This window comes from Octopus bimaculoides, chromosome 10 (genome assembly GCF_046866305.1).
Source record: "Octopus bimaculoides isolate indiv1 chromosome 10, ASM4686630v1, whole genome shotgun sequence".
NCBI classification, from domain to species: Eukaryota; Metazoa; Mollusca; class Cephalopoda; order Octopoda; family Octopodidae; genus Octopus; species Octopus bimaculoides.
Genome location: NC_142937.1, coordinates 30112344 through 30136905, shown reverse-complemented (window position 1 = coordinate 30136905; position 24562 = coordinate 30112344). Strand labels below are relative to the sequence as shown.

The following is a 24562-nucleotide window of genomic DNA, read 5'->3' as shown; positions in this document are numbered from 1 at the left end:
CACATTTCTCTTTCCATTGCTCTCTCTCGGTCCTTCTCAAAATTACCATCTGTTTCTCTCTCTCCCTCAGACACCATGTCTCACTCCCATACAGCATTGCAGCCCTCAAGCAACTCCTATAGACCCTTCTTTTCATCTTCAATGAGAACCTTTTCCCACATAACAACGCTCCACATTCCCTGAACTTCACCCAGATAATTCTCGTTCTTGCTGTCACAGCTGCTTCACATCCACCCTATTGCCCAGATAACAAAACCCTCTCACCGTTTCCCCCTATATATATATATGTATATATATATATATATATATATATATATATATTTTCACCATCATTTAACGTCCCAGTTCCATGCTGGCATGGGTTGGATGGTCTGACAGACTGCATTGTGCTCCACTGCCTGCTTTGACATGTCTTTGTTTTTTACAGCTGGATGACCTTTCTAACACCAAACACTTTATGGTATGTGCTGGGTGTTTTCTTGTTGTTGTTGTTGTTGTTGTGCTACCAGCATTAATAAGGTCACCATTTAGCTTGTAGGACTTCAAACCCCTGAGTGGGGAGGAAATGAGGAGTAGAGAAGAGTAAAGTACGATAGGAAAGGGCCAAAGCAGAACAGATTTTTTTGTTATGAATTCACCTGAAATGCATGTAATAGTTAAACATTGTGTTTTTATAAATATATTTGTGTGCATGTATGATATATATATATGTATATATATACATACATACACATGCCAAAAAACTAAGCTGCTTCCATATGAACTGCCTGCAAAACTTGTTGAAAGTTACTAGGTGAGACAAGGTCCCAGGCACAGAGGTCCTCTCTTGAGCTGATCTGCCAACCATATTACACACTGCTGAAGAGAGCACAAGTCAGGTGGGGCAGGCCACTTTGTTTAAATGCCTGACATGTGACTCGTTGAGAAACTGTTTTACACTGAACTGATAGAAGGCAAAGAACACACAAAGTGGACAGAAAAAGTACTTCAAAGACCCACTCAAAACCTCACTGACGAGCTTTGAGATCAATGTGAACACCTGGGGAAACAATGGCACAAGACTGCCCCGCCTGGCAAAGCTCCACCAACAGAGGTGCCACCTTCTACAAACAAAACAGGATTGCAAAGAAACAAGAAAAAATACAGGAACTACACAAGTCCAGAGCAAACACTTTGTCTTCAGTCCCAGCAGACGACCAATGCCTGACGTGTGGCAGAATCTTCCGAATATGCATTGGACTGATTGAAAATGGACGGGGACAGACACACACACACAAATATATCTATGGGGAAATATTGTAAATATTTAGTAAGGTTCATTATTTACGTTATTTACATTTGACGGATATTTGTCAAATGTAAATAATGTAAATAATTCCTCATCTCTGAAATGTAGAACTGTATTTAGTAAGGTTGTCAGAATTTTCTCTCAAGTTTTTGGTTTCTTGAAGCCCCTAGAACTGTTGTTGTTCCTCTAATTTTTAGAAAGTCTCTTTTATTAAGATTTTCCTTTTAATTTTGAAATTTGTTTTCAGTCAGAAGCTTTGCATTTTGACATGGACTGGAAAATACCCTGCATCATTTATTTTACTCGGAAAAATATCAACCAATACTATGATTTAACGGGTGAGTAGCTTTTACTTGTTTCAGTCATTGGGTTGTGGCCATGCTGGGGCATCTCCTTCAAGGGTTTATTCAAACAAATTGACATTTATGATGGGCTTCTTTCAGTTTCCATCTACAATATCTACTTGCAAGGCTTTGATTGGTCTGTGGCTAAAGTAGATGCTTTGCAGTTGGACTGAACCCAAAACCACACAGCTAGCAAACAAAGCTTCTTAACCACACAGCCAAACCTTGTGCCTCTACTTGGCCTTCACTAGAAATAGATACAATTTGTGTTGCTTCTTGTTGAGTTGTTGGTTTGGTGTTTAGCCCCAGATGATTTCTGATATCATCATCACCATCATGCTCAGCATTTAATGTCCATGTTGTTCCATGCTGGCATGAGTCGGATGGTTCAACAGAAACTGATGGATCCAAGGACTGCATCGTCTCCAGTGTCTGCTTAGGCACAGTTTCTATGGTTGGATGCCCTTCCAAATACCAACCACTTTACAGAGTGCATCGAATGCCTTTCTTTCCATGGCACCAGCACTAGTGAGGTCACCATGTCACTTACAAAACTATGAACCCTGAGAGAGGTGATTTTTATGCTTGGAGATGAAGGCTTAAAGCAGTGGTTCTCGACCATTTTTACCCCATGAACCACTTTGATTCCTATTTCACTCCACTGGACCCCATTCAATGTTTAAATAAAATCCTATTATATGTTTATAGTTGAATACTATTAGGAATTGTATAAAAACATAATGATATTTTGTTTATTATAAAAAATATAAATGATGTTTCACACAAATCTTGACAAAAAAATCTTATATGAACCCCAGTTGAAAACCCCTGGATTAACGTATGAGAGAAAAGATCATAGCAGAACAAGTTTTAAGATTAGAGTGTCTTAATCATTCCATGACCATCCCATTTATTATTCAGGCAATCTATCTAAGGCCACATTATCCAATAAGACCTCATTTTAATGTACTGGAATGTGATTTGAGAGATTTGGTTGCTATATTTAGCAGGTTGATTTAACTGCTATTTCTAGCTGATTAAATGACGTAGAAGAGCTGCCTTGTTAGTTTGAGAAACATAGTTGTGGTGTATTGTTTGCATAGTTGCTGTTTAGCCCTAAGTAATGCTAACTGAGTACACCAATGAAGAAAGAGGGTTTCAGCTATGACCATCTCATCTTACTTTATACCAGGGGCCATATTGTATTGTGTGCCCTTTTATTAAGACAATACAATGTGATTTGACACCAATCTGGCTGCTATTTCTACCAAGTTGACTGACCTATAGACAGCCTCCTTGACTTATACTTTGCTATAGTATGGAAGCACAAAAGTGCCAACTAGTTTTATGATTTGTGATTTCTCATTTAATTTTTCCAGTGCAAAACCCCATCACATCAGATGTTCTTTTGGACCAAAGTGGAGTTGTGAACCCTAAAATTACAGAGAAGACCTTTATTCCATTAACCCCAGATGAAATCCCCAAAAGAGGGTCTCTGGTCGCCCTGGATGCAGAGTTTGTCTCATTAGATCAGGTAAGGCCTTTACTTATTCCTGCTACTGGTTTACATTCAGATAACTGTTGTTGGTGGTGGTGGTCATCGTCCTCCTCCAGGACTGGTTGGGCAGACCTAACATCAAAGGGATTCAACTGTGACCAGATCAAAGAAAGGAGAGGGCTACCTGCAACGACCATCCTATCATAGTATGTCTAGGACTGCAATGTATTCATTTCACAGATAGTGAATCTGAAAATGATTTGGTTGCTATTTCTAGCAGATCAGGCAGTCATGTGGTGGCTCCTGATTGTTGACTCATCAAATAATTGTCCTTGCACGTGCGCGCATGTGTGTGTGCAGATATTCATTGTCACAGGACTTTTCTAGTAAAGTGAAGAATTAAATATGAAATTTTGTCATAATTATAGATGGACTGTCCACTTTTCCATGCTGCCATGTGTTGGACATCTTGACAGGAACTGGTGAGGCCTGGAGCACTCCAGGTTCCATGCTCTGTTTTTATTTGGTTACTACAGCTGTATGCCCTTCCTTATGCCAACCAATCCACAGAGCATACTGAGTGCTTTTTATGTGGAACCGGCACCAATGCTTTTTATATGGCACCTTGGTTTTAGGATCTCAGTTCTGTTGTGGTGGGCAGGTCTTGTGCTACATATCTCGGTCCTCTTTCATCTCCTTTGTATGGTTCAGTACTTCATCCCATGTCTTCCTGGGTCACTTTCTTCATCAACTTCCCTCCACTTTGAGGGATTGGCTCTTTTTTATGCAACTGTCCTCATCCATCTGCATCACATGACCACTCCACTGCAGTCTCCTCTCTTGCACATTGCATCTAATTCCTCTTATGCCCAACTTCTCTCTCAATACAGTTCTATATTTAAGAGATGAGGAATTATGATAGATATTTGTTCTCATCTTGTTTGTTGTTAACACAATGTTTCGGCTAATATACCCTCCAGCCTTCATCAGGTGTCTTGGGGAAATTTCGAACCTGGGTTCTCATTCCTAAGGTGTTGTTGTTGCTGTTCAGTGCACTGCTTGGAATCAAACTCGGAATCTTGGGGTTAGTAGCCCGCGTTCTTAACTACTACGCCATATGCCTGTGGGCATATTGTGTAGTGGAATGAGAACCCAGGTTCGAAATGTCCCCAAAACACATGATGAAGGCTGGAGGGTATACCAGCCGAAACATTGTGTTAACAACAAACAAGACGAGGACAAATATCCGTCAAATGTAAATAATGTTCTCTCTCAATACCTGTGTAATAAATAAATAAAAATCTAAACCCAATGTTTTAAGAGAAACTAACAGATTCCGTGTCTAATCCAGTGGCTCTCAACAAAACCTGGGTTGTGCCCAAAGAAGTCAAACGTAAGTCAATTAAAGAAAAACTTATTATATTTATAGAGGGAAGATTGTTGAGGGCCGCATGTGGCCCTGGGAGCTGTGGTTGAGAATCTTTGGTATAATTTGTTGTTTTTGATTGTAGTAAGTAATATTTTCTGTTTCCAATTTCTGACAGGAACAAGCAGAACTAAAAAGTGATGGAACACGATCTACATTGAAACCTTCACACCTTGCACTTGCTCGATTGACCTGTGTTCGAGGGTGAGTTATACTATTCATTCTTTCTTCTGTTTTACACTTGTTTTTTTCATGCTAGCATGGGTTAGATGAATCTTTATTAGTCAGGCATTGTTTTACAGCCAGATGCCCTTCCTGTCATTAACCCTTGCTTGCTTTTCAAGTGTGAAATAAAGAAGTCCCTTACTTTCTTTTAGCTAGGAATGGATTTTATGTCTTTGAAAGTACAAAATGAGTTGATTTGTTGACAGTAGATGACAACACTGCATGTGGGTTTCACACATACACACATGTGTGTGAATATATGTATATATATTTTAGGTTATCTGGAAAGTTCTGAGCGTTTTCAAGCTAAATCCTTTAACGCTTCATTGAACACACCTGAAATGTAAAACAGTTAAAACTTTGGCATTGCTTGAAGTGGTAGTGCATCTCTTCTTTGTTCTTGATTAAAAATAGATTTATCGTTCATTCGGATTCCCCTTTATTGACATTTGAAATGGAGAACCAGAAATCTCATGTTCACATTGTAATGCTTTCCTTTTTTAAAAAAGGAGAAAATGCTGCAAAGACTTGCAAAAACATTTGTGAAGATTATGGTAATGATGATGCTGCTGTAGGTGAATCAACTGTTTGAAGGTGGTTTGCAAAATTTAAAAGCTGGGGAGTTTAGCTTGGAAGACGACAGCCGCAGTGGAAGACCTTCAAAATTGGATGAAGATGTTTCGATGGCAAAAATCAAAGAAAACTCAAATATGACGACGAGAGAACTTGCAGAGGAGTTGGAAATTTCTAAAAGTATGGCTCGTGAACATCTAGTGAAGCTAGGATACATTTCTTGCTATAATGTATGGGTCCCTCACAAACTCTCAGAAAAGCATTGCTTGGACCAGTATTCAGTTTGTGATATGCTTTTGAAATGGAATGAAAGCCTGCCTTTTTTTAAAGAACTTGTGACTGGAGATGAAAAATAGATTGTGTACAAAAACATAGTGTGAAACAGATCCTGGAGTTTGTGTAAGGAACACCCAAAACAGCAACCAAAGACGAACATCCATGCCAAAAAAGTTGTTTTGTGTTTGGTGGGATCATAAAGGCATTATTTATTATGAGCTTCTCCCACGAAACCAGACCATTAATTCTGATGTGTACTATTGTCATCTGGCTAATTTGAACCAAAAAAATCAAAGAATTGACCCCATCCACTATATTCTCCTGATATTGCGTGGGTATCCTTTTATTATCTGCTCCAAGTTTCATAACCTTACGCCATTCTACATCACGCAACATCTTCAATCACTGTACCTACCTCTCTCTCTCTCTCCTACACATTACCACATCTCATTACATTTCCCCACACAAACTATAAATAACCGTCATTATTTTTATGAGTTTTTTTTCTTTCTATTTCTTCCCAATCCAGATATGGCCCTCTCCACGGTGAACCTTTCATTGATGACTATATCGCCATGCAGGAACAAGTTGTCGACTATCTGACGGAGTATTCCGGCATTAAACCTGACGATCTCATTGCTTCCGTTTCCACAAAACATTTAACCACGCTCAAGTCAACGTACATGAAACTCCGATACCTCGTAGACCAAGGCGTTTGCTTTGTCGGCCATGGACTTAAAAAAGACTTCAGAGTTATCAACATTTCAGTAAATAGCAAAACCTTCAGATTTACGCATATTCCATTGATTTTTACACGCACACACGTTACATGCCTATACAAACACATATACATGCATACATGTCATTTGATAAGAAAAACCTACTTGCAAAAAGAGTCCATCCATGACCAACATGTATTTTTTTCAGCGTTTTTGTGTCTGAGTAATTAAGTGTTTTCTGTTTAAAATGGTAAAGTTTGATTTGAGGGAGACTTGGCTGCTATTTTTCATGTGCCAATCAACTAAGTGAAAAGCTCCCCTCATATATGTATATATATATATCATCATCATCATTGTTTAACATCCGCTTTCCATGCTGGCATGGGTTGGGCAGTTTGACTGAGGAGTGGCAAGCCAGGAGGCTGCACCAGGCTCCAATCTGATCTGGCAAGGTTTCTACTGCTGGATACCCTTCCTAACACCAACCACTCTGAGAGTGTAGTGAGTGCTTTTTATGTGCCACCAGCACAGGAGCCAGTCAGGCAGTACTGGCATCAACCATGCTTGAATGGTGCTTTTTACGTGCCACTGGCATGGGAGCCAGTCAGGCGGCACTGGCAACGACCATGCTCGAATGGTGCTTTTTGCGTGCCACCGACACGTGTGTGTGTGTATGTTCAAACACAGAACATTGCATGATTTGCCTTGAGAGGACCTCTTATCGATTATTCTGGATCACTAATTCTCAGACATGAGCTTTCAACCAATTAATCTTCACAGCGGGAATTGCCTAGTATTTACTCAAACTGTCTGATTTGAAGAAATTGTGATGTTCTGTGAATACTTTGTTATTTTCCATTTTTGTGTAGGTCCCAAAGAAACAAATTGTTGATACAGTCGAACTATTACGGCAGCCGAGGCAAAGAAACATATCACTCAAGTTTTTGGTTCGCTACTTTCTAAGTTAGTGAGAAACACCTTTTTTTTATTTCCTATTTGTCTAGTGTTTTTATTACTGTAATTAATTTTCATTGTTATAATGTCTGTTAATTGATGACTTTAATTTGTGAAATGCAAAGATTTCATAATCAACTTATTTCCAGAGATTTGGTGAACCAAATCTCTGACCCAGCTTTTATTACCAGAAGAAGCTCATTTATCATCATCATCATCTGTTTCCCATTCTGGTATGGGTTGGACAGTTTGACTGGAGCTGGCAAGCCAGTGAACTGCATCAGGCATGGTTTCTATGGTTGGGTGCCCTTCCTAATGCTGGTCACTTTACAGGTGGACTGACTGCTTTTTATGCAGCACCAGCAGGGTTGCAGTTACTTGTAAACCAGTGATGCTCTGTGTTTCTTTCAATTAATTTTAAATATAACAAAGAAATTAGTAAAATAACTTAGTTATCATTAAGCTAGTGTTAGGAGCATAAATTGTGACTAAGTTTTGGTGAAAGATTTTAATTCCAAACTTATGAAAACTAGACATTTGTACTACAGAGCCAGAGCTGGTTTCAGCGAGGTTGGTAATGAAAGGGTTAACATCATAATTAATTAAAAATAAAGTGACTAAATGAGCATCACATTTGACAAAGGAATCTGAATGGCAAAGGGTTAAATTAATAATGAACAGAAGCAGGAAAGGGGTTACTGTTTATTATTGTTGATAAGTTAAAGCTATTTGCTGAGCCTAATCTATTTTCAGAAATGGATATCCAGTCTTTCACCCATGACTCAATAGAAGACGCACGTAGCGCCCTGCGTTTGTATCGCTTGTACGAGGAAATGGCCAAGAAAGGCGAAAACCACATCAAGAATGTCATTAAAAATCTTTATGAATACGGACGGAAAGTTCAGTGGAAGCTGCCGCCACCGGAAGAACTTGCCGAGTCAATGCTTCCGGTATTTACATGTTGACAAACAGACAAGTTACACTCAACAACAGAGACATCTATTTTTCTAAAGAAAAACCAAAAATAGAAAAATTAACATTATTATAATTTTATCATATCATCAGATTCATTTTTTTTATGCCCACATGCATTTATTTATGTGTTGTGTGTGTGTGTATATATATATATATATGTATATATATATATATAAATGTGTCTTTTAAATGAGATATATCTTTTAAATAATATTTTTAAAAATATCTTCTAAATAAATTTTATTATTTTTTTTTTATTCAATTATTGTTTTTATATTTTGTTTCTCTTGTCACTTGAATTAACATCACAGCATCACGCACAGGGAATAGCAAAACTCCCCTCCTCCCTAGAGCTTCAAGAATTTAAGGATGTTATGTCTGTTGATAAAAGCAGTTCAATGAAAGTCGGAATAAATAGCATGAGGTGGAAATTGTAATGTTTCGGGGGAGGACGGTTTATTAGATCTCTTCACATCTTTTAATACTTGGGTCAGAAACTTGCTACCTGACCACAGCCATTGCAGGAAACCAACCCACCCAGTGGATAAACTCTGAAATTCCATAGGTTTTTGTTAAATCTCCTCATTCTTTCTTTATGTCCATGTATGTTTATTGAATTTTCCATGTTAACTGTAAACAAAGGATTATTCATTCATCCATTTTATATATATATATACATACATATCATCATCATTTAACATCCGTTTTCCATGCTGGCATAGGTTGGATTGTTTGACTGGGGACTGGCCAGCCCGAAGGCTGCACAAGGCTCCAATCTGATCTGGCAATGTTTCTACAGCTGGATGCCCTTCCCAATGCCAATCACTCCAAGAGTGTAGTGGGTGCTTTTTACATGCCACCGGCACAAGAGCCAGTCAACCAGTACTGGTATCGGCCACGTTCGGATGGTGCTTTTTAAATGCTACTGGCACAGGAGCCAGTCGGGGCAGGAGTACTAGCATTGACCACATTTGGATGGTGCTTTTCATGCGCCACCAGAACAGGAGTCAGTCAGTCAGGCGGCACTGGCATTGGCCTCAACTACAATTCTATTTTTGATTTGAGATTCTGATTTTTTATTTTACTTGACTCAATAGGTCTCCTCAAGCCCGATATAACAAGCAAAATAGCTGGTTCTAAAACCTCTAAACGAGATATAAGTAATAACAATATTAGACGGTAACGTTTCTTTTGCCCCTATAACATGGCTGTTCTATAAAGAACCATGTGATTACATTTGCTGTTTACGAGATCAGCAGCTTTCTGCCACTTCTCTGTTTATATATTGTGAGTAGGAACGATTGACTGCTATCTCTAGCAGGCAGGTATCCAGTACTGATGAAGGGTAAAGACCCCAAAACCATACTCTACTGGTGTTGCCAAGCTGGAGGGGAGTCATTTGCTCCCTTACAATATATCGCACCCACAGGTTGTGTGTTGTTAAGCAGCTGGAAAAGATGTTTTCCTGGGGTTAAAATGTAATAATATAGTTCTTTATAGAACAGCCATGTTATAGTGGGGAAAAAAACGTTACTATATATAGAGATAGATAGATAGATAGATATAGATATTTTCTGCAAAAGAAATAGGTTTCTTTGAGCGTGACATACAAAAGTTACTTTCCTGTTGGGCTGCAGTCATCGAAAACGATGGTGATTATGTTCTTGATTAAAACTATTCAGATAAATGTAGTTTATATTTGTATTTGTATCCTTTCTGGTAAAAACACAGTTACTTACTGAGCACCCTGATACATATTGCCCTCCAAATACCCCAACTCTTGGGGGCTCATTCAAAAAGAGCCTCAAAATGATGGAAGTGTATTAACCATCCGAGATGACAGCCTTCACTTACTTCTAGGAGAATTCAAACTCCCCAACATTGTGTGGCCCTAGGGTCATCTCCTCTCAGGTATGTCACTACATGAGCAGAGACAGGTAGAGTCTCTGCTTGACCTTAACAAATATGCTTTTATGAAGCAAATAGTATTCCACCAAACAAGAGAAAGTGGTAAAAATGTTTTAAAAGTCCTGGACCTCTTCTTCACAAATAATGCAGCTCTCGTAATTGTTTGTTAATGTGTTGGAGTTGAGTCATATTACCATCTAATTTATAGAGAGGGGGAAAAAAACATCCCAAAGTGAGACCTACCCATGTGTGTCTTTTCACCGACTCCTATTCTTCTGTATTTTGATTTGCAATTTATCCAGGGTCATTCATTGGCCTAAGGTGGTTTTTTTTTTTATTCGTCTAATGTAAAGCTCATTTTATTCTGAGTATTTTATTGTTTTGAGGGTTGTTGGTGGAGATGTATTGTGGGATTTTCGATTTCGGCTTGTTTCTTTGTTTTGCTTTGTCTAAGATCCCAGATACTGAAGTTCTGAGTTTATTGAATTCCATTATTGATTAAGGATGGCAGGTAATTCCTGTCAAGAAGTGAATCTTTCAGTTCATAGTCTTATGTCACAGATGTTTGTACCAGATACAGCTTTGGCTATAAAACAACCAAATCCTGCCAGCCCGAGATTATCAGATCAGTAATCATCATTTAATGTCCATTGTCCATGCTGGCATGGGTTGGATGGTCTGGCATTCTCTCTCCATTTTTTTCCTTTCTGTTGAAGAGCGTAGGCTCAAAACATAAAAGACTTTCCGATTTTTCCCAAGTATTAAACTAAAACTCCTGCTTGTTGTTCCTACACCAGTCTTTGTCTTTTTCTATAAATTTGAACTATATATATATATCTACATATCTACTTAGGTAATGGTTTCTACAGCTGGGTACCCTCCCTACCACTAACTACCTTAAAAATTGTAGTGGGAGTTTCTTCATGATGTCACCATTGATGAGTTCACCCAGTCCCCACAAAACAAAGCCCACTTAATTAAGTGGGGTATAGTATTGAAGGATAAGTAATTATGGTTGAGGGGCAGGAGTGAGTGTCTTGCTGAAGGGGTAAATACATGGTTTGCCCATCTAGAAACACTGAGAGAGAGAGAGAGAAATGTAGCATCAACATACAAAGTGATTATGAAAGAGAATAGGAAAAAAAGGTTGATGGCTGAGTGCTTTAGAGTAAGGTCAGACATGAGAGATTTTTTTTTCTCAAGGAAAAAGTCATAGTACATGGCTTTAAAAAAAAAATGGTTTATTGCAGTTAAAAGAAATATGTAGTTGCAATGTATATATATATATTATTTGTATACATTCTGAGATTAATTAAGAAATATTATCACTGTTGTTAAGAAAAAGATTTGTTTTTTTAATCTCTGCACAAATCTGAGTTTGATGAATGCAGATGAAAGTGTATAAAAAAATTATTTCTTTAAAGAAAAACATGCCACGGTTTTTATATTGACCAAAAAAACAGAAATAATAATAATAATAATAATAATAATAATAGTTCAAAGTTTATGGTTTGTTTTGTTTGCTTTTTTTTAAAGAAAAATAAACTAAATCTAGAGCTGGTTTGAAGAGGTACCAAGGTTAAAATTTGTCATTTGATAACAAAAACAGAGAGTATTAACAAAAATGTAGCAAAAAGTCTTGAAGAAAAACAACTTTCCTTTGTCAATTGATATATTGTCTTAGTAATAATATTCCTCAGTTGGGAAACATAAGCATCAAAGCATTGATGGAACACAACTGCTAAAAACTGGGTCTAAAATCAAACAGAAACTGAAGAAAAGTCCGTCAATAAACAAAGAGGTCTCTGTTAGAAAAATAATAAAAATATAAATCAAACAGGAACTACTAATTATATGAAAGGGCAAAAATATCACTCAAACCCACTCAGAAGTCCTTAAACCTTTTATATCCATCACTGTAAAAATTATAATAATAATAATAATAATAATAGTGATTGTGTTTTTAATGATAATAGTAGTAATAATAATAATAGCGATTAAAAAAAAGAAAACAGATCCTTTGTTATAAAAAAATAACAGCTAAATAGAGAGGAGTTTAGTATTGCAGCTACAGTTTTCAACTATTTTACAGTTCTGACAACTGTCAGCTTTCAGTTTAAAACAGTTTTTCTTTTGTTCTTATTTGTTGTCACCAAATATGGACAGAGAGGTGGAAAGAAGAATCATAGAAAATTAGTTGAATAAAAAAAAAAAAGACAGTGATGATTGGTGAGGATTTTACAGTCCTTGAAGAATTCAACTGAAAGACATTGATTGGCAGAAGAGGTTTGCATTTTATTCTTCACTCTCGCTATCACCAGTATCTCTTCGTGAAGAATTTTGATCTTCTCGTCCTGATGCTCGACCTTTGCAAAAAGAAGAAAACATGGAAAATAGAAAAATTACACAGTTATAAAGAAATGATATTGTAATAAGATAAAAAGTGACATGTTGATTTTGTTTATTAAACAATATTTCAACAGTGTGTCTTTCTTCCTCACGTTCAAAATAAAAGAATAATGAAAAATATATGCAGTAAATAAATCTATTTACAAGTTTTACTTGTTTATAACTGGTTTAAAGAATAGAAAATGGGAAGATAAACAAAGACAGGAGCCTGACCAGCTGCTATCATTTGGTGCCTGTCACCAGTCAGGATTTCAGTTCTCAGATCCCACACAACCAATGTCCTCCACAAAATTGTGATCACAGTGGCCTGTCTGGATTGAATTCTTCAGTTGACTATTGTAATTTCTATTGTTTGTTGTTGTTGGCACTCCGTCGCATACGACATCGAGGGTTCCAGTTGATCCAATCAATGGAACAGCCTGCTCATGAAATTAACGTGCAAGTGGCTGAGCATTCCACAGACACGTGTACCTTTAACGTAGTTCTCCGGGATATTCAGTGTGACACAGTGTGACAAGGCTGGCCCTTTGAATTACAGGCACAACAGAAACAGGAAGTAAGATTGAGAGAAAGTTGTGGTGAAAGAGTACAGCAGGGTTCGCCACCATCCCCTCGTGGAGCTTTTAGGTGTTTTCGCTCAATAAACACTCACAACGCCCAGTCTGGGAATCGAAACCACGATCCTATGACCGTGAGTCCGCTGCCCTAACCACTGGGCCACTGCGCCTCCTCTATTGTTTGTTAACTCACCCTAATCAGCTCTGAGCCAGAAAAAACATTCCAAATGTGACCATCTCATTTTATTTTCATCCCATGAATATAGGACTACTTTATCCAATGTCCCCTTCCTCTCTTGAAGATGGCAGATGTATTATTTCTAGCAGGTTGACCAATTATACGGAGGCAGCATTGTTAACTTCATGATAATTTATAAGCATTGTTGAAGTTTGTGGTGGTGGTCATGAATGACAAGGTGTATGAAATAAAGCTCTAAGCTCTAGAAGCTGTCTTCAGGGTGTGAACTTACCAGAACGAATTTGGTTGAGAGATGCCAAAACACGCAGCATAAATGCAGCTGGTACCGTTATTGTGTCTCGCGTTTCATCCAACATTATTTCATTCCGATGCATAATCTGAAAAAAAAAAAAAAAAAAAAAAAAAAATCATTTTTCTAAGCAACATTGATTCCTTAAAGAATTTCAATAAAATTAAAATAAACAAAAAAATACATTTCTAATTGTTCTTAAACTGAACAAGAAAAAAAAGCAACACAAAAACTTTTGCTTGGCCGAATGACCAGGTAGACAAAGAGAGAGCAGGATTCCTTCAAATGTCTCATTCCCTTATTTGCTAAAATTCTTCCATTGGTAACTATTGTTGATTAATAATTCTGGTTTTGTGTATCTCTTTGCTTCTCCCTTTGTAGTACCTTTCTCAATCATAAATTAACATCATCCCATGGTACCTCCAACTTGCCAACAAGATGGCTCGTTCAGTACCTTTTGGTCAACAGCCTTCTAGAACACCAATTACATCAATCACTTTTCTTTTTTTTTATTTGGTCAAGGCATTAAACTAATTCTTGAAACGAAGTAACACAGTTGATTGATTTGATTTTAAGACATTCAATTCGTCCTCAAAGACATTCAGATAATAGTGAACCTATTGGAATTGAACTTGGAACAATGAAGTATGAAACTAGTTACAGCTCTGAAATGTTTCACAATCCTTCCAACATCTGACACCAATTAACCAGATATTAATTCATCAAAGCATCGTTTGCAATAATCTAATTTAATCTGTGCTAAAAATTTAGAGACCGCTTACCTCTTCGGCTTTAACTTCATCAAAATTTGGATGTTCTTCCAAAGGCTGCCAGATCTTGATGTCATAGTCTATGCCACTTGATGCTAAAACTAACAGAACACAAGAACAACGTACAGAAGAGGAATATCAGAAATAAAACAAAATATCTAACACCCAAAGAAGAGTTTAATAAGATTTTTTAGACCAACCAACATTTAATTTGGTCTCATTCTGGTTCCTTCGAAAACATTATGTTCCATGTCTGCCTGATAGCACAATTGATAAACAACTCCAGCATACCTTATTAAGAGACAATGTCTTCCCAGAAGACAAGCAATGTAAAGAATGGGATTTGGGATTAAGAGATTAAGATAGAAAAAAAAAACAAAAAAATATTTATAATTCTCATCAATGCTTTTCTTCACAACTGCACCAAACAAAAGACATTCTAAAGCCTGTTGGAAGAACAAAGAGCTAATCCAGTATAAAAGACATTCTTGGACGAAGACTAGCTGTACTCTGACATCAGCACACATTTTTTTCTGTGCTGGATGACATGACCTACACTCTGGATAAGACCTTCCAACACTCAGCTATGAGCAACAGGAAATAATTGAATGAAACGAAGCAAAGTCAATTATGGTTGTGTCTTTGTTCTGAGTTCAAATCCTAAGTAAATACCACAAGTTATTTTGTCTTCTAAAATTAACAGCCAAACACCCCCACCTCAGTCCTATATATGCCATGGTCATGCCTCGAACGTCTCTGATTATGGGTAGGTTTGATCAGGGCCATACAAAATTTATAACTGCAATGATATTCCAAAAGCTTCAGTTATAACCTTGACATTGGTCTGCATGGCTGCTGTTCAAAGACTGAAACAGATGCAACGGAATATAAGCATTGCAGGAAATTCCTCATGCAACATCCTCATCACATTCTTCTAAAGAAACCACATTTCCAGGAGATCTCTTGTATTGTCATCATAGAAAACTATTCTTCATCACTGCCATTGTTATTTTAGCATCTAGTCTTCCAGGCAGGCCAGTGTTGAGCAAATAATCTACATTTATGGTATTGTTCCAGATCCAAAATAAGGAATAAATAAGGTACCTAGTACACTCTGGAAAATGGCTGGCATTAAGAAGGGCATCGAGCTGTAGAAACCATGCCAAAAGAGACAACTGGAGCCCGGTGCAGCTCTTTGGCTTGCCAGCTCCTGTCAAACAGTCCAACCCATGCCAGCATGGAAAATGGACAGATGATGATGATGATGATTCTTTTTGAAGACATGAAAGGTCTCTGGTTAGAGAGAGAAAGAAGTAAGGAGGTTGCATGCAACATTCATTTTTGTTTTTTTGCTTTTCTCAGTAGCATGAACCACTTAAGGAAATGGTTACAACTGGCAGCAAAAACCAGATCATAATTTCAGCTCATTCAGGGCCTTATCAAAGACAGAACTCATACAAAAGAAGAGCAAGTAGGGTGGTTAGGGATTTTAGAAGGCATCTAAAAGAATAGGGATAATTTGGTTCACTTACTTGGATAAAATGGATGGGGCTGCAGACAGTTGACCACATGACGGTCAGCCTCTAATAACATCGCCAGACGTCCAGTGTAACGATCCCAGAAGAAGATATGGCCACAATCTGACCCACTCATTACAAATTGATCACTCCAGAAATTAGCTTCTTTGATCTGATCAAATGAAAAACAAATTACAGCCATTTCATTATTAGATTCAATCAAACAAACACACATCAGGCTTTTATTATTATTCCTTTCAGCTCACCTCAAACTACAAAGATCCATGAATGGTTTATCTTGGACTTCTATATAAATGGTAAGTTTATGAGAGGAATATGTCTCTACTTCACACACACACACACACATAATCATCATGATATCAATTTGTTTAGGGGTTAAACAGGTTCTCCTCCCCAACACAGTGTTTCTTTGTTCTTTTGTAATTTTCTTTCTGCGGCTCAACATCCTGAAATCAACTTTTATCATTTCCATGCCACACAATATTAAATATATATATATATATATATATATATATATATATATATACACACACACAAACACACATATATATATAATCACCATCATCGTCATTTAACATCTGCTTTCCATGCTGGCATCGGCTGGGCGGTTTGAATGAGGACTGGCAAGCCAGGAGGCTGCACCAGGCTCCAATCTGATCTGGCAAGGTTTCTACAGCTGGATGCTCTTACTAATACCAACCACTCAGAGAGTGTAGTGGGTGCTTCACGTGCCACCGGCATGAGGGCAAGACACCAGTACTGGCAACAACCATGCTCAAAAGGTGTTTTTTACGTACTACTAGCACAGGTGCCAATCAGGCAATACTATCATTGGCTATGACAATGACTTCACTTGACTCAACAAGTCTTCACAAGTGCAGTTTATTGCCCAATGATTAAAAGGTACTCTTAAATGGACTGGTTATGTTGCACTGACATAGGCCACAGTTACGGTCTCACTTGGCTTGCAGGGTCTTCTCAAGCACAGCATATCTCCAAAGGTCTCAGTCACTTGTCATTGCCACTGTGAGGCCCAACGTTCGAAGGTTGTGTTTCACCACCTCATCCCAAGTTGCAGTAGTGAAGGGGACAAGGATGTACAACAAACACCCCAACCTCCTTCACTACGACATACCTATATCTGGGTCTCTGTGTTTCTTTAAATCTCCATCTACTGCACCATTTCTTCTTCCCTCTCTCCATCCCTCTTCACCCTGTACTTTATCTGGATGGTCATGGCCAGAATGCCTTTGATCATAGGTCTCTTGGATCAGCGCTCCTATCCTTAATCTAAACACCAACAACAAAACTCTCCACCTAAAATTACACAAACTACATTTCTGTCTGCCAAAGACAAGCACAATGACAGCTTCCTGTTTGGTACTCACCATAGTTCTTGCATTTCGATGACCCTTGAATTTGGTCTTTATCGATGCTTGAAATACCCTGTTCATTGCTTCTTGTTCTTCTTTGAGTCGTTCTTCCTTCTTTCGTCGGTAATATTCTTGAAGTTTTGCTTTGGCAATATTTCGTTTCGTTTCACTGCTGCTGCTTCCGCTGCTGTTGCCGCCATCACTGAAATGTTGCAGAAAGGAATCTCTTGGAAATGGTTATCACAACAATACTACAAAGAATTATCGGCACTGTGGCATCATTTAAGATTCAGTTTGGATCTCTTTGTGCCACAATAAAACATGTTAAATGAACAATTTCCTTTAACCTGTTAGCATTTAAATTGAGCACAACTGGCCCAAATATTCTCCCTGTTTTATGTTCAAACTGACCAGATCCTGCCTCTCACACCTTCCCTATAATGTCATTCTAAAAATAAACAATCATCTTCAAAATCTGAAAGCTATGAGATAATCCAGGATTAATTCAAAACAATTTGAATGAATAAGCCATACGTTTAGCAGATTAATCTGAATGCTACAGGATTAACTGCAGTTAGCCTCTTGTGGGGTAAAAACATATGCACGTGCTTGTGTGCATGTATGTGTATGTGTGTATATATACTATACACACACATACACACACACACAAAACTTCCTCTTCCTTCATTATATGACTTCAAATTTTGGCAAAAGGCCAGCAGTTTTGTAATCAATGTAATCAGGGGTTAGCTGAATACATTAACCCCTTACAACTTGACTGGTATTTTGCCTTTCATCTTTTGGGATCAATAAGATAAAGATGACCTCAGCAGGCATTGAACTCAGAACATAAAGAGCCAGAAGAAATACTGCAGAACATTTCTTCCAATGCTTTAATGATTCAGCTAGTTTGTCGCAGAATAACATCAGAATCCTCACAGATTATCCAGATATACATTAAAAGTTTCACTGCAAAGAGAAGAGAGTGCCATGGTCAGTGGTAGTCATCACTTAACGTCCATGCTGGCATGGGCTGGACAGTTTGACCAGAGCTAGTAAACTGGAAGGCTGCACCAGACTCCAGTCAGATTTAGCGTGGCTTTCTATGGCCGGATGCCCCTCCTAACGCCAACCACTCTGGGAGTGTAATGGATGCTTTTATGTGCCACCGGCACAGATGCTATTTGCGTGACACCAGTATCTGCCATGACTGCGATTTTGCTGGGTTCATGGGTCTTCTCAAGCACGACATAATGGCAAGGGTCTTAGTCATTGCTTCCATGAGGGCCAACAGTCAGAAGGAATTCAGTTACTTTGCCTTCATGGGGCCCAACGCTTGAAAGGTGCTTTTCACATGCCACTGGCACAGTTACGTAACACCAACATCGTCCATGACTACGATTGCACTCGGCTTGATGGGTCTTCTCAAGCAAAATGGGTATAATTACATGGTAAAACAATTACCTACATGGTACTTGTTCAGTTTAGTTAAATAAAAAAAAGTAAATAAAAATTAAGGGGGAGATAAGTAGTAACAGAAGCAAAGGGACATTGGGTATTAGGTGGCATAGAGAGAGTCTCAAGAAAAGGTTTTTTGGTCAAAGTACCTGACCGCACAGAAGAAAATTTAAATTTGCAACTGATACAAAAGTGGATTTTGCCTGGGTCTCACATAGTCAGCGATGGATGGCAAGCATATAATTAGAAGTATTAAATCATTTGCTGTAGGTCGACTTCCAGAGATCCTCTACACTCTACCTCATCTCCTGAGTACCCTGTTAGTCAAGTACCCAGAACTTTAATGTCATCATCACAAGGACCATCAACTCACCATCGTGTGCTACTCCCACTCTGACTTGGTCTGAACACAAACTCTTCATCACTGCTCTCTTCTTCGTTGGTAACGTTCTCAGCTGAAGTTGTTGCTGTGGGGAAGTTGCTAGAACTTCCGCAAGCTTGATCTAGAAATAACAGACATTAAACATCAGAATGACAGAAGCAATGGAACAGAGAAAAAAAATAACTTTCGTTCTGTAAAATCTTGTATTGTCCCTAAACACTCATATTGACTACCTTTGTTTCAACTCCTGTGACTACTACTACTACTATGAAAAATGTGGCGAGGGGACAACAAAAGAACATATGGTAAAACAGAAAAACACATGCAATGGATACAGTGAAGCTCAACCCCTCATCAGTTGTGAACCAAATAGCATCACAATTTCAACATCTTCCAAGAATGCTGTTCAATTTGACTGTGTCAGCAACATGAAATGTTGGGGTATAAATATGTGGCTATGACAGATGAAAAAGGAAAGGGAGAAAAAAGAGAGAGAGAGAGAAGAGTACAATATCAAAAAATGATGAGGTCTGTAGACCAAATAAAGACAAGTTATGAGGAGAACAAGAAAAAAAAATTATATATATAAAAAAGAAACAAATAAAGACAGAAAAAGTACAAAACAACACTGAGAGATATTCATTAGTAGTAGTAGTAGTAGTAGTAGTAGTAGTAGTAGTAGTAGTACTACTACTACTGCAAATGATTGCTATTATGAGGGTGAGTCAAAAAGTAATGCCATCTTGTTTAGGACAGGTATAATTACCAACAGAGGAACATGTATCATACATCAAAATGAAGCTGGTCCTCTGTGGATCACATCCCTACTCCTAAACATAGTCACTGTTTCTCTCAATGGCAATGTTCCACCTTCGAATGAGAGCATGTATCCCTGCTCCATAAAATTCTGTTGACTGTTCTTTGAGCCACTTCTTCACTACAGTGTTCACTTCCTCATCACTGGAATAATGTTTGCCTCTCAAAATAATGTTTGCCTTTCATGGGGCCGAAGAGACGATAGACTGAAGGCGCTAAATTGGGTTGTGTATAGAATGTATTCTATATTAGGGTTTAATAGGTTTGTAAATACACTACTTGTCTGGTTTTATGTTTGTTCAAGTCAGTAAATGATGCTTTTAATTTGCCTCCAACTGGGTATAAACTTTTCATATTGTAATTAACTTATATACATACATATTCACATACACATATGTCCTGGGTATGACGTTAAATTGCATCTGGTGGGGAGGCTCCAGTTTGGGAGCATGGAGTCACCCCTTAATCATCAGTACTATTAAGTCCATTGTGACCCGGGGTCCCATCCATGGGTTGAATAGATTTCCCAGGGGTAGAGGAGGCTCCAGTTATTTTTGACAAGGCCGTGGGAAAGGCAGCTCTTCTAGGAGAAATATTCTCTGACATAGAACTAAATAGTGTCTGTCGTCTTGCAATACTTGTCACTGGAACCTACAATGGCAACTGAGAGAATGGCAAAAGTGTTGTGCAAGCTTTTGACACTTAAATTCAATGACAGATCTCTGACCATGAATGTCATTCAGTAGCCATCTGACAAAACGAGGCAATCATCATGTATGCATGTAAGTAATTGAATTTTTAGTCCATGAATCTGTTGTGTGGAAATAGAACACCCCTATTGGTTAGTTCCTAATGGACTGTGCCACAATATAAATGGACATATGCAGAGAGTGTGAGTGAGTCTTGAACAGTGTAAAGCCGAGAGTTGTGTATTGTCGAAGGTTATTACCAGTATCTTGAGCAGAACGATTTGCGGGTGACATGTAAAAGCACCCACTACACTCTCTGAGTGGTTGGCGTTAGGAAGGGCATCCAGCTGTAGAAACTCTGCCAAATTAGATTGGAGCCTGGTGTTGCCATCCGGTTTCACCAGCCCTCAGTCAAATCGTCCAACCCATGCTAGCATGGAAAGCGGACGTTAAACGACGACGATGATGATGATGATGATGATTATCCCGTGATATCATACGTCAAATGTGTGATACAAGAGAATCAAGGCAAACATAAACCTGTTCAGGCTTCAATGAGAACTCCCAATTGAGGTCAAGAATCAGTGGCATGGCTACCAGTGGGGCAAGAGGAGCAATCGCTCCCCCACAGCACATTTTTAAAAAATGGTGCCTTTTCAAAAATGTTTTGTAACTCTTTCGTTCCCTGTGTCAGTAGTTGGAAGTTTCATACATAATGACATCGTTACTAAAACATGAAATTAATCCATGTTGAATACAATTACATATATTATAATTAATGAAATATTTCGCGTAATATAAAAGAAATGTGTTCAAAATTGTCATAGTTAAGTTTGATTAATCTACCCACCCTCACTCCTGGTTCCTCTGTCATCACTCTTTCCTATTTTGGATGTTGAAGGTTCACCTATTATTTTCACCTCCAGACTGATAACTACCGCCTTCTCTTCTAAAATGTCTATAACCATATTAGCTCCTCTGCAGCAGCAAAAATCCTTAAGCCCTCCCATCCCTTAACCCCTCTGACCCCTTTGATGCCAACCCACCTCTGATACTGCTTTTTGGTCTATAAAACAAAAGTTCTTTGAAACTGATCTCAATTGAAGTCATCCATCAAGCTTTTGTGTTTGTTCGAAATACCAGGTTTATAATGACGAAAGGCATTTTATTAAATTCTTCATTATTTGAAAATTAATTGAAACAAAGGCAGGGTATTTCAACAGGAAAAGGTTTAGCAAGTGAAATGGGTGCCATGTAAGAAGGGAAACAAACATAATGTCCTATGGAGAGGAGAAAAGATATTTTGATAATTCTTTACCTGAATCATTATTGCCGGTGGAAAGTCTCATTGAATGGTCTTTAGAATCGGAGTCAGTAGAAACGAGCATTCCTTCATTGTTGCAAACAGGATTTTGAGAAGCCAGCAGATCAGCGGAGTTCTCACCCTGCTTCTCCAGCTGGCCACATGTCGTGTGGGAAGAGCTCTTGCTGTCATTTACTTCTGTCTCAGTTTCAAAGGACATGGAACAACTGTCCTCCCCACTTGCGAGAGGAATTGGTTCTGCTGTTTGTTTAATATCACATTTTGGAAGAGGATCACAGTCATCGACGTCTTCAGTCCTCACCTCACAACTCCCAAACAAAGATGGTGCTGGAGGGTCACTGTTAGTAACAACTTGAGCTTGGTTACAAAAATGTGATGAAAGACTTGCAGGAGATTCATGGTTCACTGAAGACGTAGCATTCAACTCTTTAGTTCCACTAGGTTTTTCAATTTCCATTGAAGTGGAACCGGAGTTATCAGAGGCTGCCACACCCAGTTGGCCGGGCATGGTCGAAGTGTTTAGCTGGCTTAGGGATGCATTCTCGGCACTTCTTTCCAGAATGCCAGCTTCCAGGTTTTCAAATGCAGCAAACCCAACGCGAATGGTGCTACTCGAGGTTCCTTCCGTTTCATAATGAAGACTTATCACAGGCTCTATGCGAACAGGTTGAAGATAGGATTGGAGTGGGGAGAGGGACGTACTAGACGACGATTCCATTGAAGAAACAGAAGACATCTGTGCTGTTGTTGAATGAGTGGTGGTGGTGGTGGTGGTGGTGGTGGCAATGGAGTTGCTGGCAGTGGTGATGATGGTGGTGGTGGAAGTAGTAGTAGTTGTATTTGAGGTGGTAGCAGTGGTTGTGGTGGATGTGGCAGTTGTGGTGTGGGTGGAAGGAGAAGGCAAAGAAACTGAAGAAGAGAAAAACGTAGATAAATTAGATATAGATAAAGACGAAGGAGAAGGATGATCCTCTCGGCTTATGTGAGGCTGTTGTTGTTCATCAATAGAGTTTAAAGAAGTATTTAACTTGTTAGAAAGTCCAGAAGAACTTTCATTCTGTCCATCAGCTTCAAAAGCTCCAGTATCATCAGCGAAAACATGACCTGGCGTCACTGCTTCTCGGCTTTCAGATATTGGTAAATTACTTTTACTAGAATTTGGTAAACTTATAAAATTATTTTCAGAAGTTTGTTCTGGATGGTTTTCTTTCTCCAAAGAACCCCACAGCTGGTTCTTGGCATCATTATTGCTATCGTTAGTGGAGATTAAAGAGAGCTTGGAAGGTAACACTGACACAGGAGTGTTTAAAGAGAACTGATCACTAGCTTTTGAGGTAGGATTAGGGGAGCGACATTCCGTAGAATTGTTAGGTTTCAGACAGAGAGGAGATTGTAAAGTGCTTTTGTCTGCTCTTGTAGTTTTCCCAGTTTTTAAAGAAGTCTCCTGATTATTGGAGACATCAGTGGAAGCAGAAGCAGCTGAGGGAGATTCCAATGACCGGAAAGGGTTAATATTATCCCTTATTACTTGCATCACTTTTGCTGGCATCTGACCGAGATCACCTTCAACAAGAGGGGCTGCAGCAGGGGACCCTTCGCAAGTCATGTCTCTTTGCCCTTCTGCAGCACGGTCAGATGAAGTCGATGCCGTTGACGCCGAAGCTGGCATGGATGTTGATGTTGTGGCTAACATTTCACCCCCAGATTCAGTAGGATTGTTAGTGGAATCCCCTTCAGTCAAGCCACTGGCAGGCTGGTCGTTTTCATTGTTGTTCCGGAGACTTCCATCCAACCAGCGAGTCAACATATCAGACATTCTCTGCATTATAGTTGTACGAGGACTTTGTTGACCTGGAAATGAAAAAGAAAAAAAAAATCAGTCACATCAAACTTGAATAGCTTAAGAATCTCTTTTCATCTTGAAAGATTAGGTTTACAATAATAACAATAACAATAACAATAACAATAACAATAATAATAATAATAATAATAATAATAATAATTTTTTTTACTAAAGGCACAAGCCTGAAATTTTTTTTTGGGGGGGGAGTAAATTGATTATATCGACCCCAGTACGCAACTGGTACTTATTTTATTGACCCTGAAAGGATGAAACGCAAAGTCGACCTCGGTGGAATTTGAACTCAGAACGTAAAGATGGACGAAATGCCGCTAAGCATTTCGCCTGGTATGCTAACGATTCTGCCAGGTTGCCACCTTCATAATAATAATAATAATCCTTTTTACTATAGGGACAAGGCCTGAAATTTTTGGTCAGGGGGATATTCTATTACACTGAGCCTGGTACATAACTGGTACTTATTTTATTGACCTCGAAAAGACGAAAGGCAAAGTCGACCTCAGCAGAATTTGAACTCAGAATGTAAGGACGGACGAAATGCCGCTAAGCATTTTGCCTGGCATGCTAACCATTCTGCCAGCTCGCCACCACAATAATAACAACAACAAGAACACTCAGAGAGCGCAAACCTCCGTCAAGGCAACACCTATGTCCTCTCAATGATTAACCAGAGATGATTTTTAAAATGAGAATATCTGAAATAAACTCAAC

General features: G+C 38.6%; 2 protein-coding genes across 2 annotated transcripts in view; one reads left to right on the top strand and one right to left on the bottom strand.

Moving 5' to 3' along the window:
* Nucleotides 1-8336, top strand: part of LOC106883912 (PAN2-PAN3 deadenylation complex catalytic subunit PAN2) — a 32630-nt gene extending 24294 nt beyond the window's left edge. The window contains exons 21-26 of the mRNA XM_089358483.1: nucleotides 1536-1626; nucleotides 3012-3166; nucleotides 4675-4760; nucleotides 6160-6397; nucleotides 7219-7312; nucleotides 8057-8336. Of these exons, the coding sequence (XP_089214609.1) occupies nucleotides 1536-1626; nucleotides 3012-3166; nucleotides 4675-4760; nucleotides 6160-6397; nucleotides 7219-7312; nucleotides 8057-8268 (876 nt within the window). The 3' untranslated portion in view covers nucleotides 8269-8336. The remainder of the gene's footprint in view (nucleotides 1-1535; nucleotides 1627-3011; nucleotides 3167-4674; nucleotides 4761-6159; nucleotides 6398-7218; nucleotides 7313-8056) is intronic.
* A 3074-nt stretch (nucleotides 8337-11410) lies between these two features.
* Nucleotides 11411-24562, bottom strand: part of LOC106883914 (DDB1- and CUL4-associated factor 6) — a 54215-nt gene continuing 41063 nt past the window's right edge. Inside the window, exons 10-16 of the mRNA XM_014935052.3 lie at nucleotides 21985-23841; nucleotides 19153-19282; nucleotides 17337-17523; nucleotides 15943-16099; nucleotides 14423-14511; nucleotides 13623-13728; nucleotides 11411-12552 (exon numbers count right to left, since the gene is read on the bottom strand). Of these exons, the coding sequence (XP_014790538.1) occupies nucleotides 12482-12552; nucleotides 13623-13728; nucleotides 14423-14511; nucleotides 15943-16099; nucleotides 17337-17523; nucleotides 19153-19282; nucleotides 21985-23841 (2597 nt within the window). The 3' untranslated portion in view covers nucleotides 11411-12481. The remainder of the gene's footprint in view (nucleotides 12553-13622; nucleotides 13729-14422; nucleotides 14512-15942; nucleotides 16100-17336; nucleotides 17524-19152; nucleotides 19283-21984; nucleotides 23842-24562) is intronic.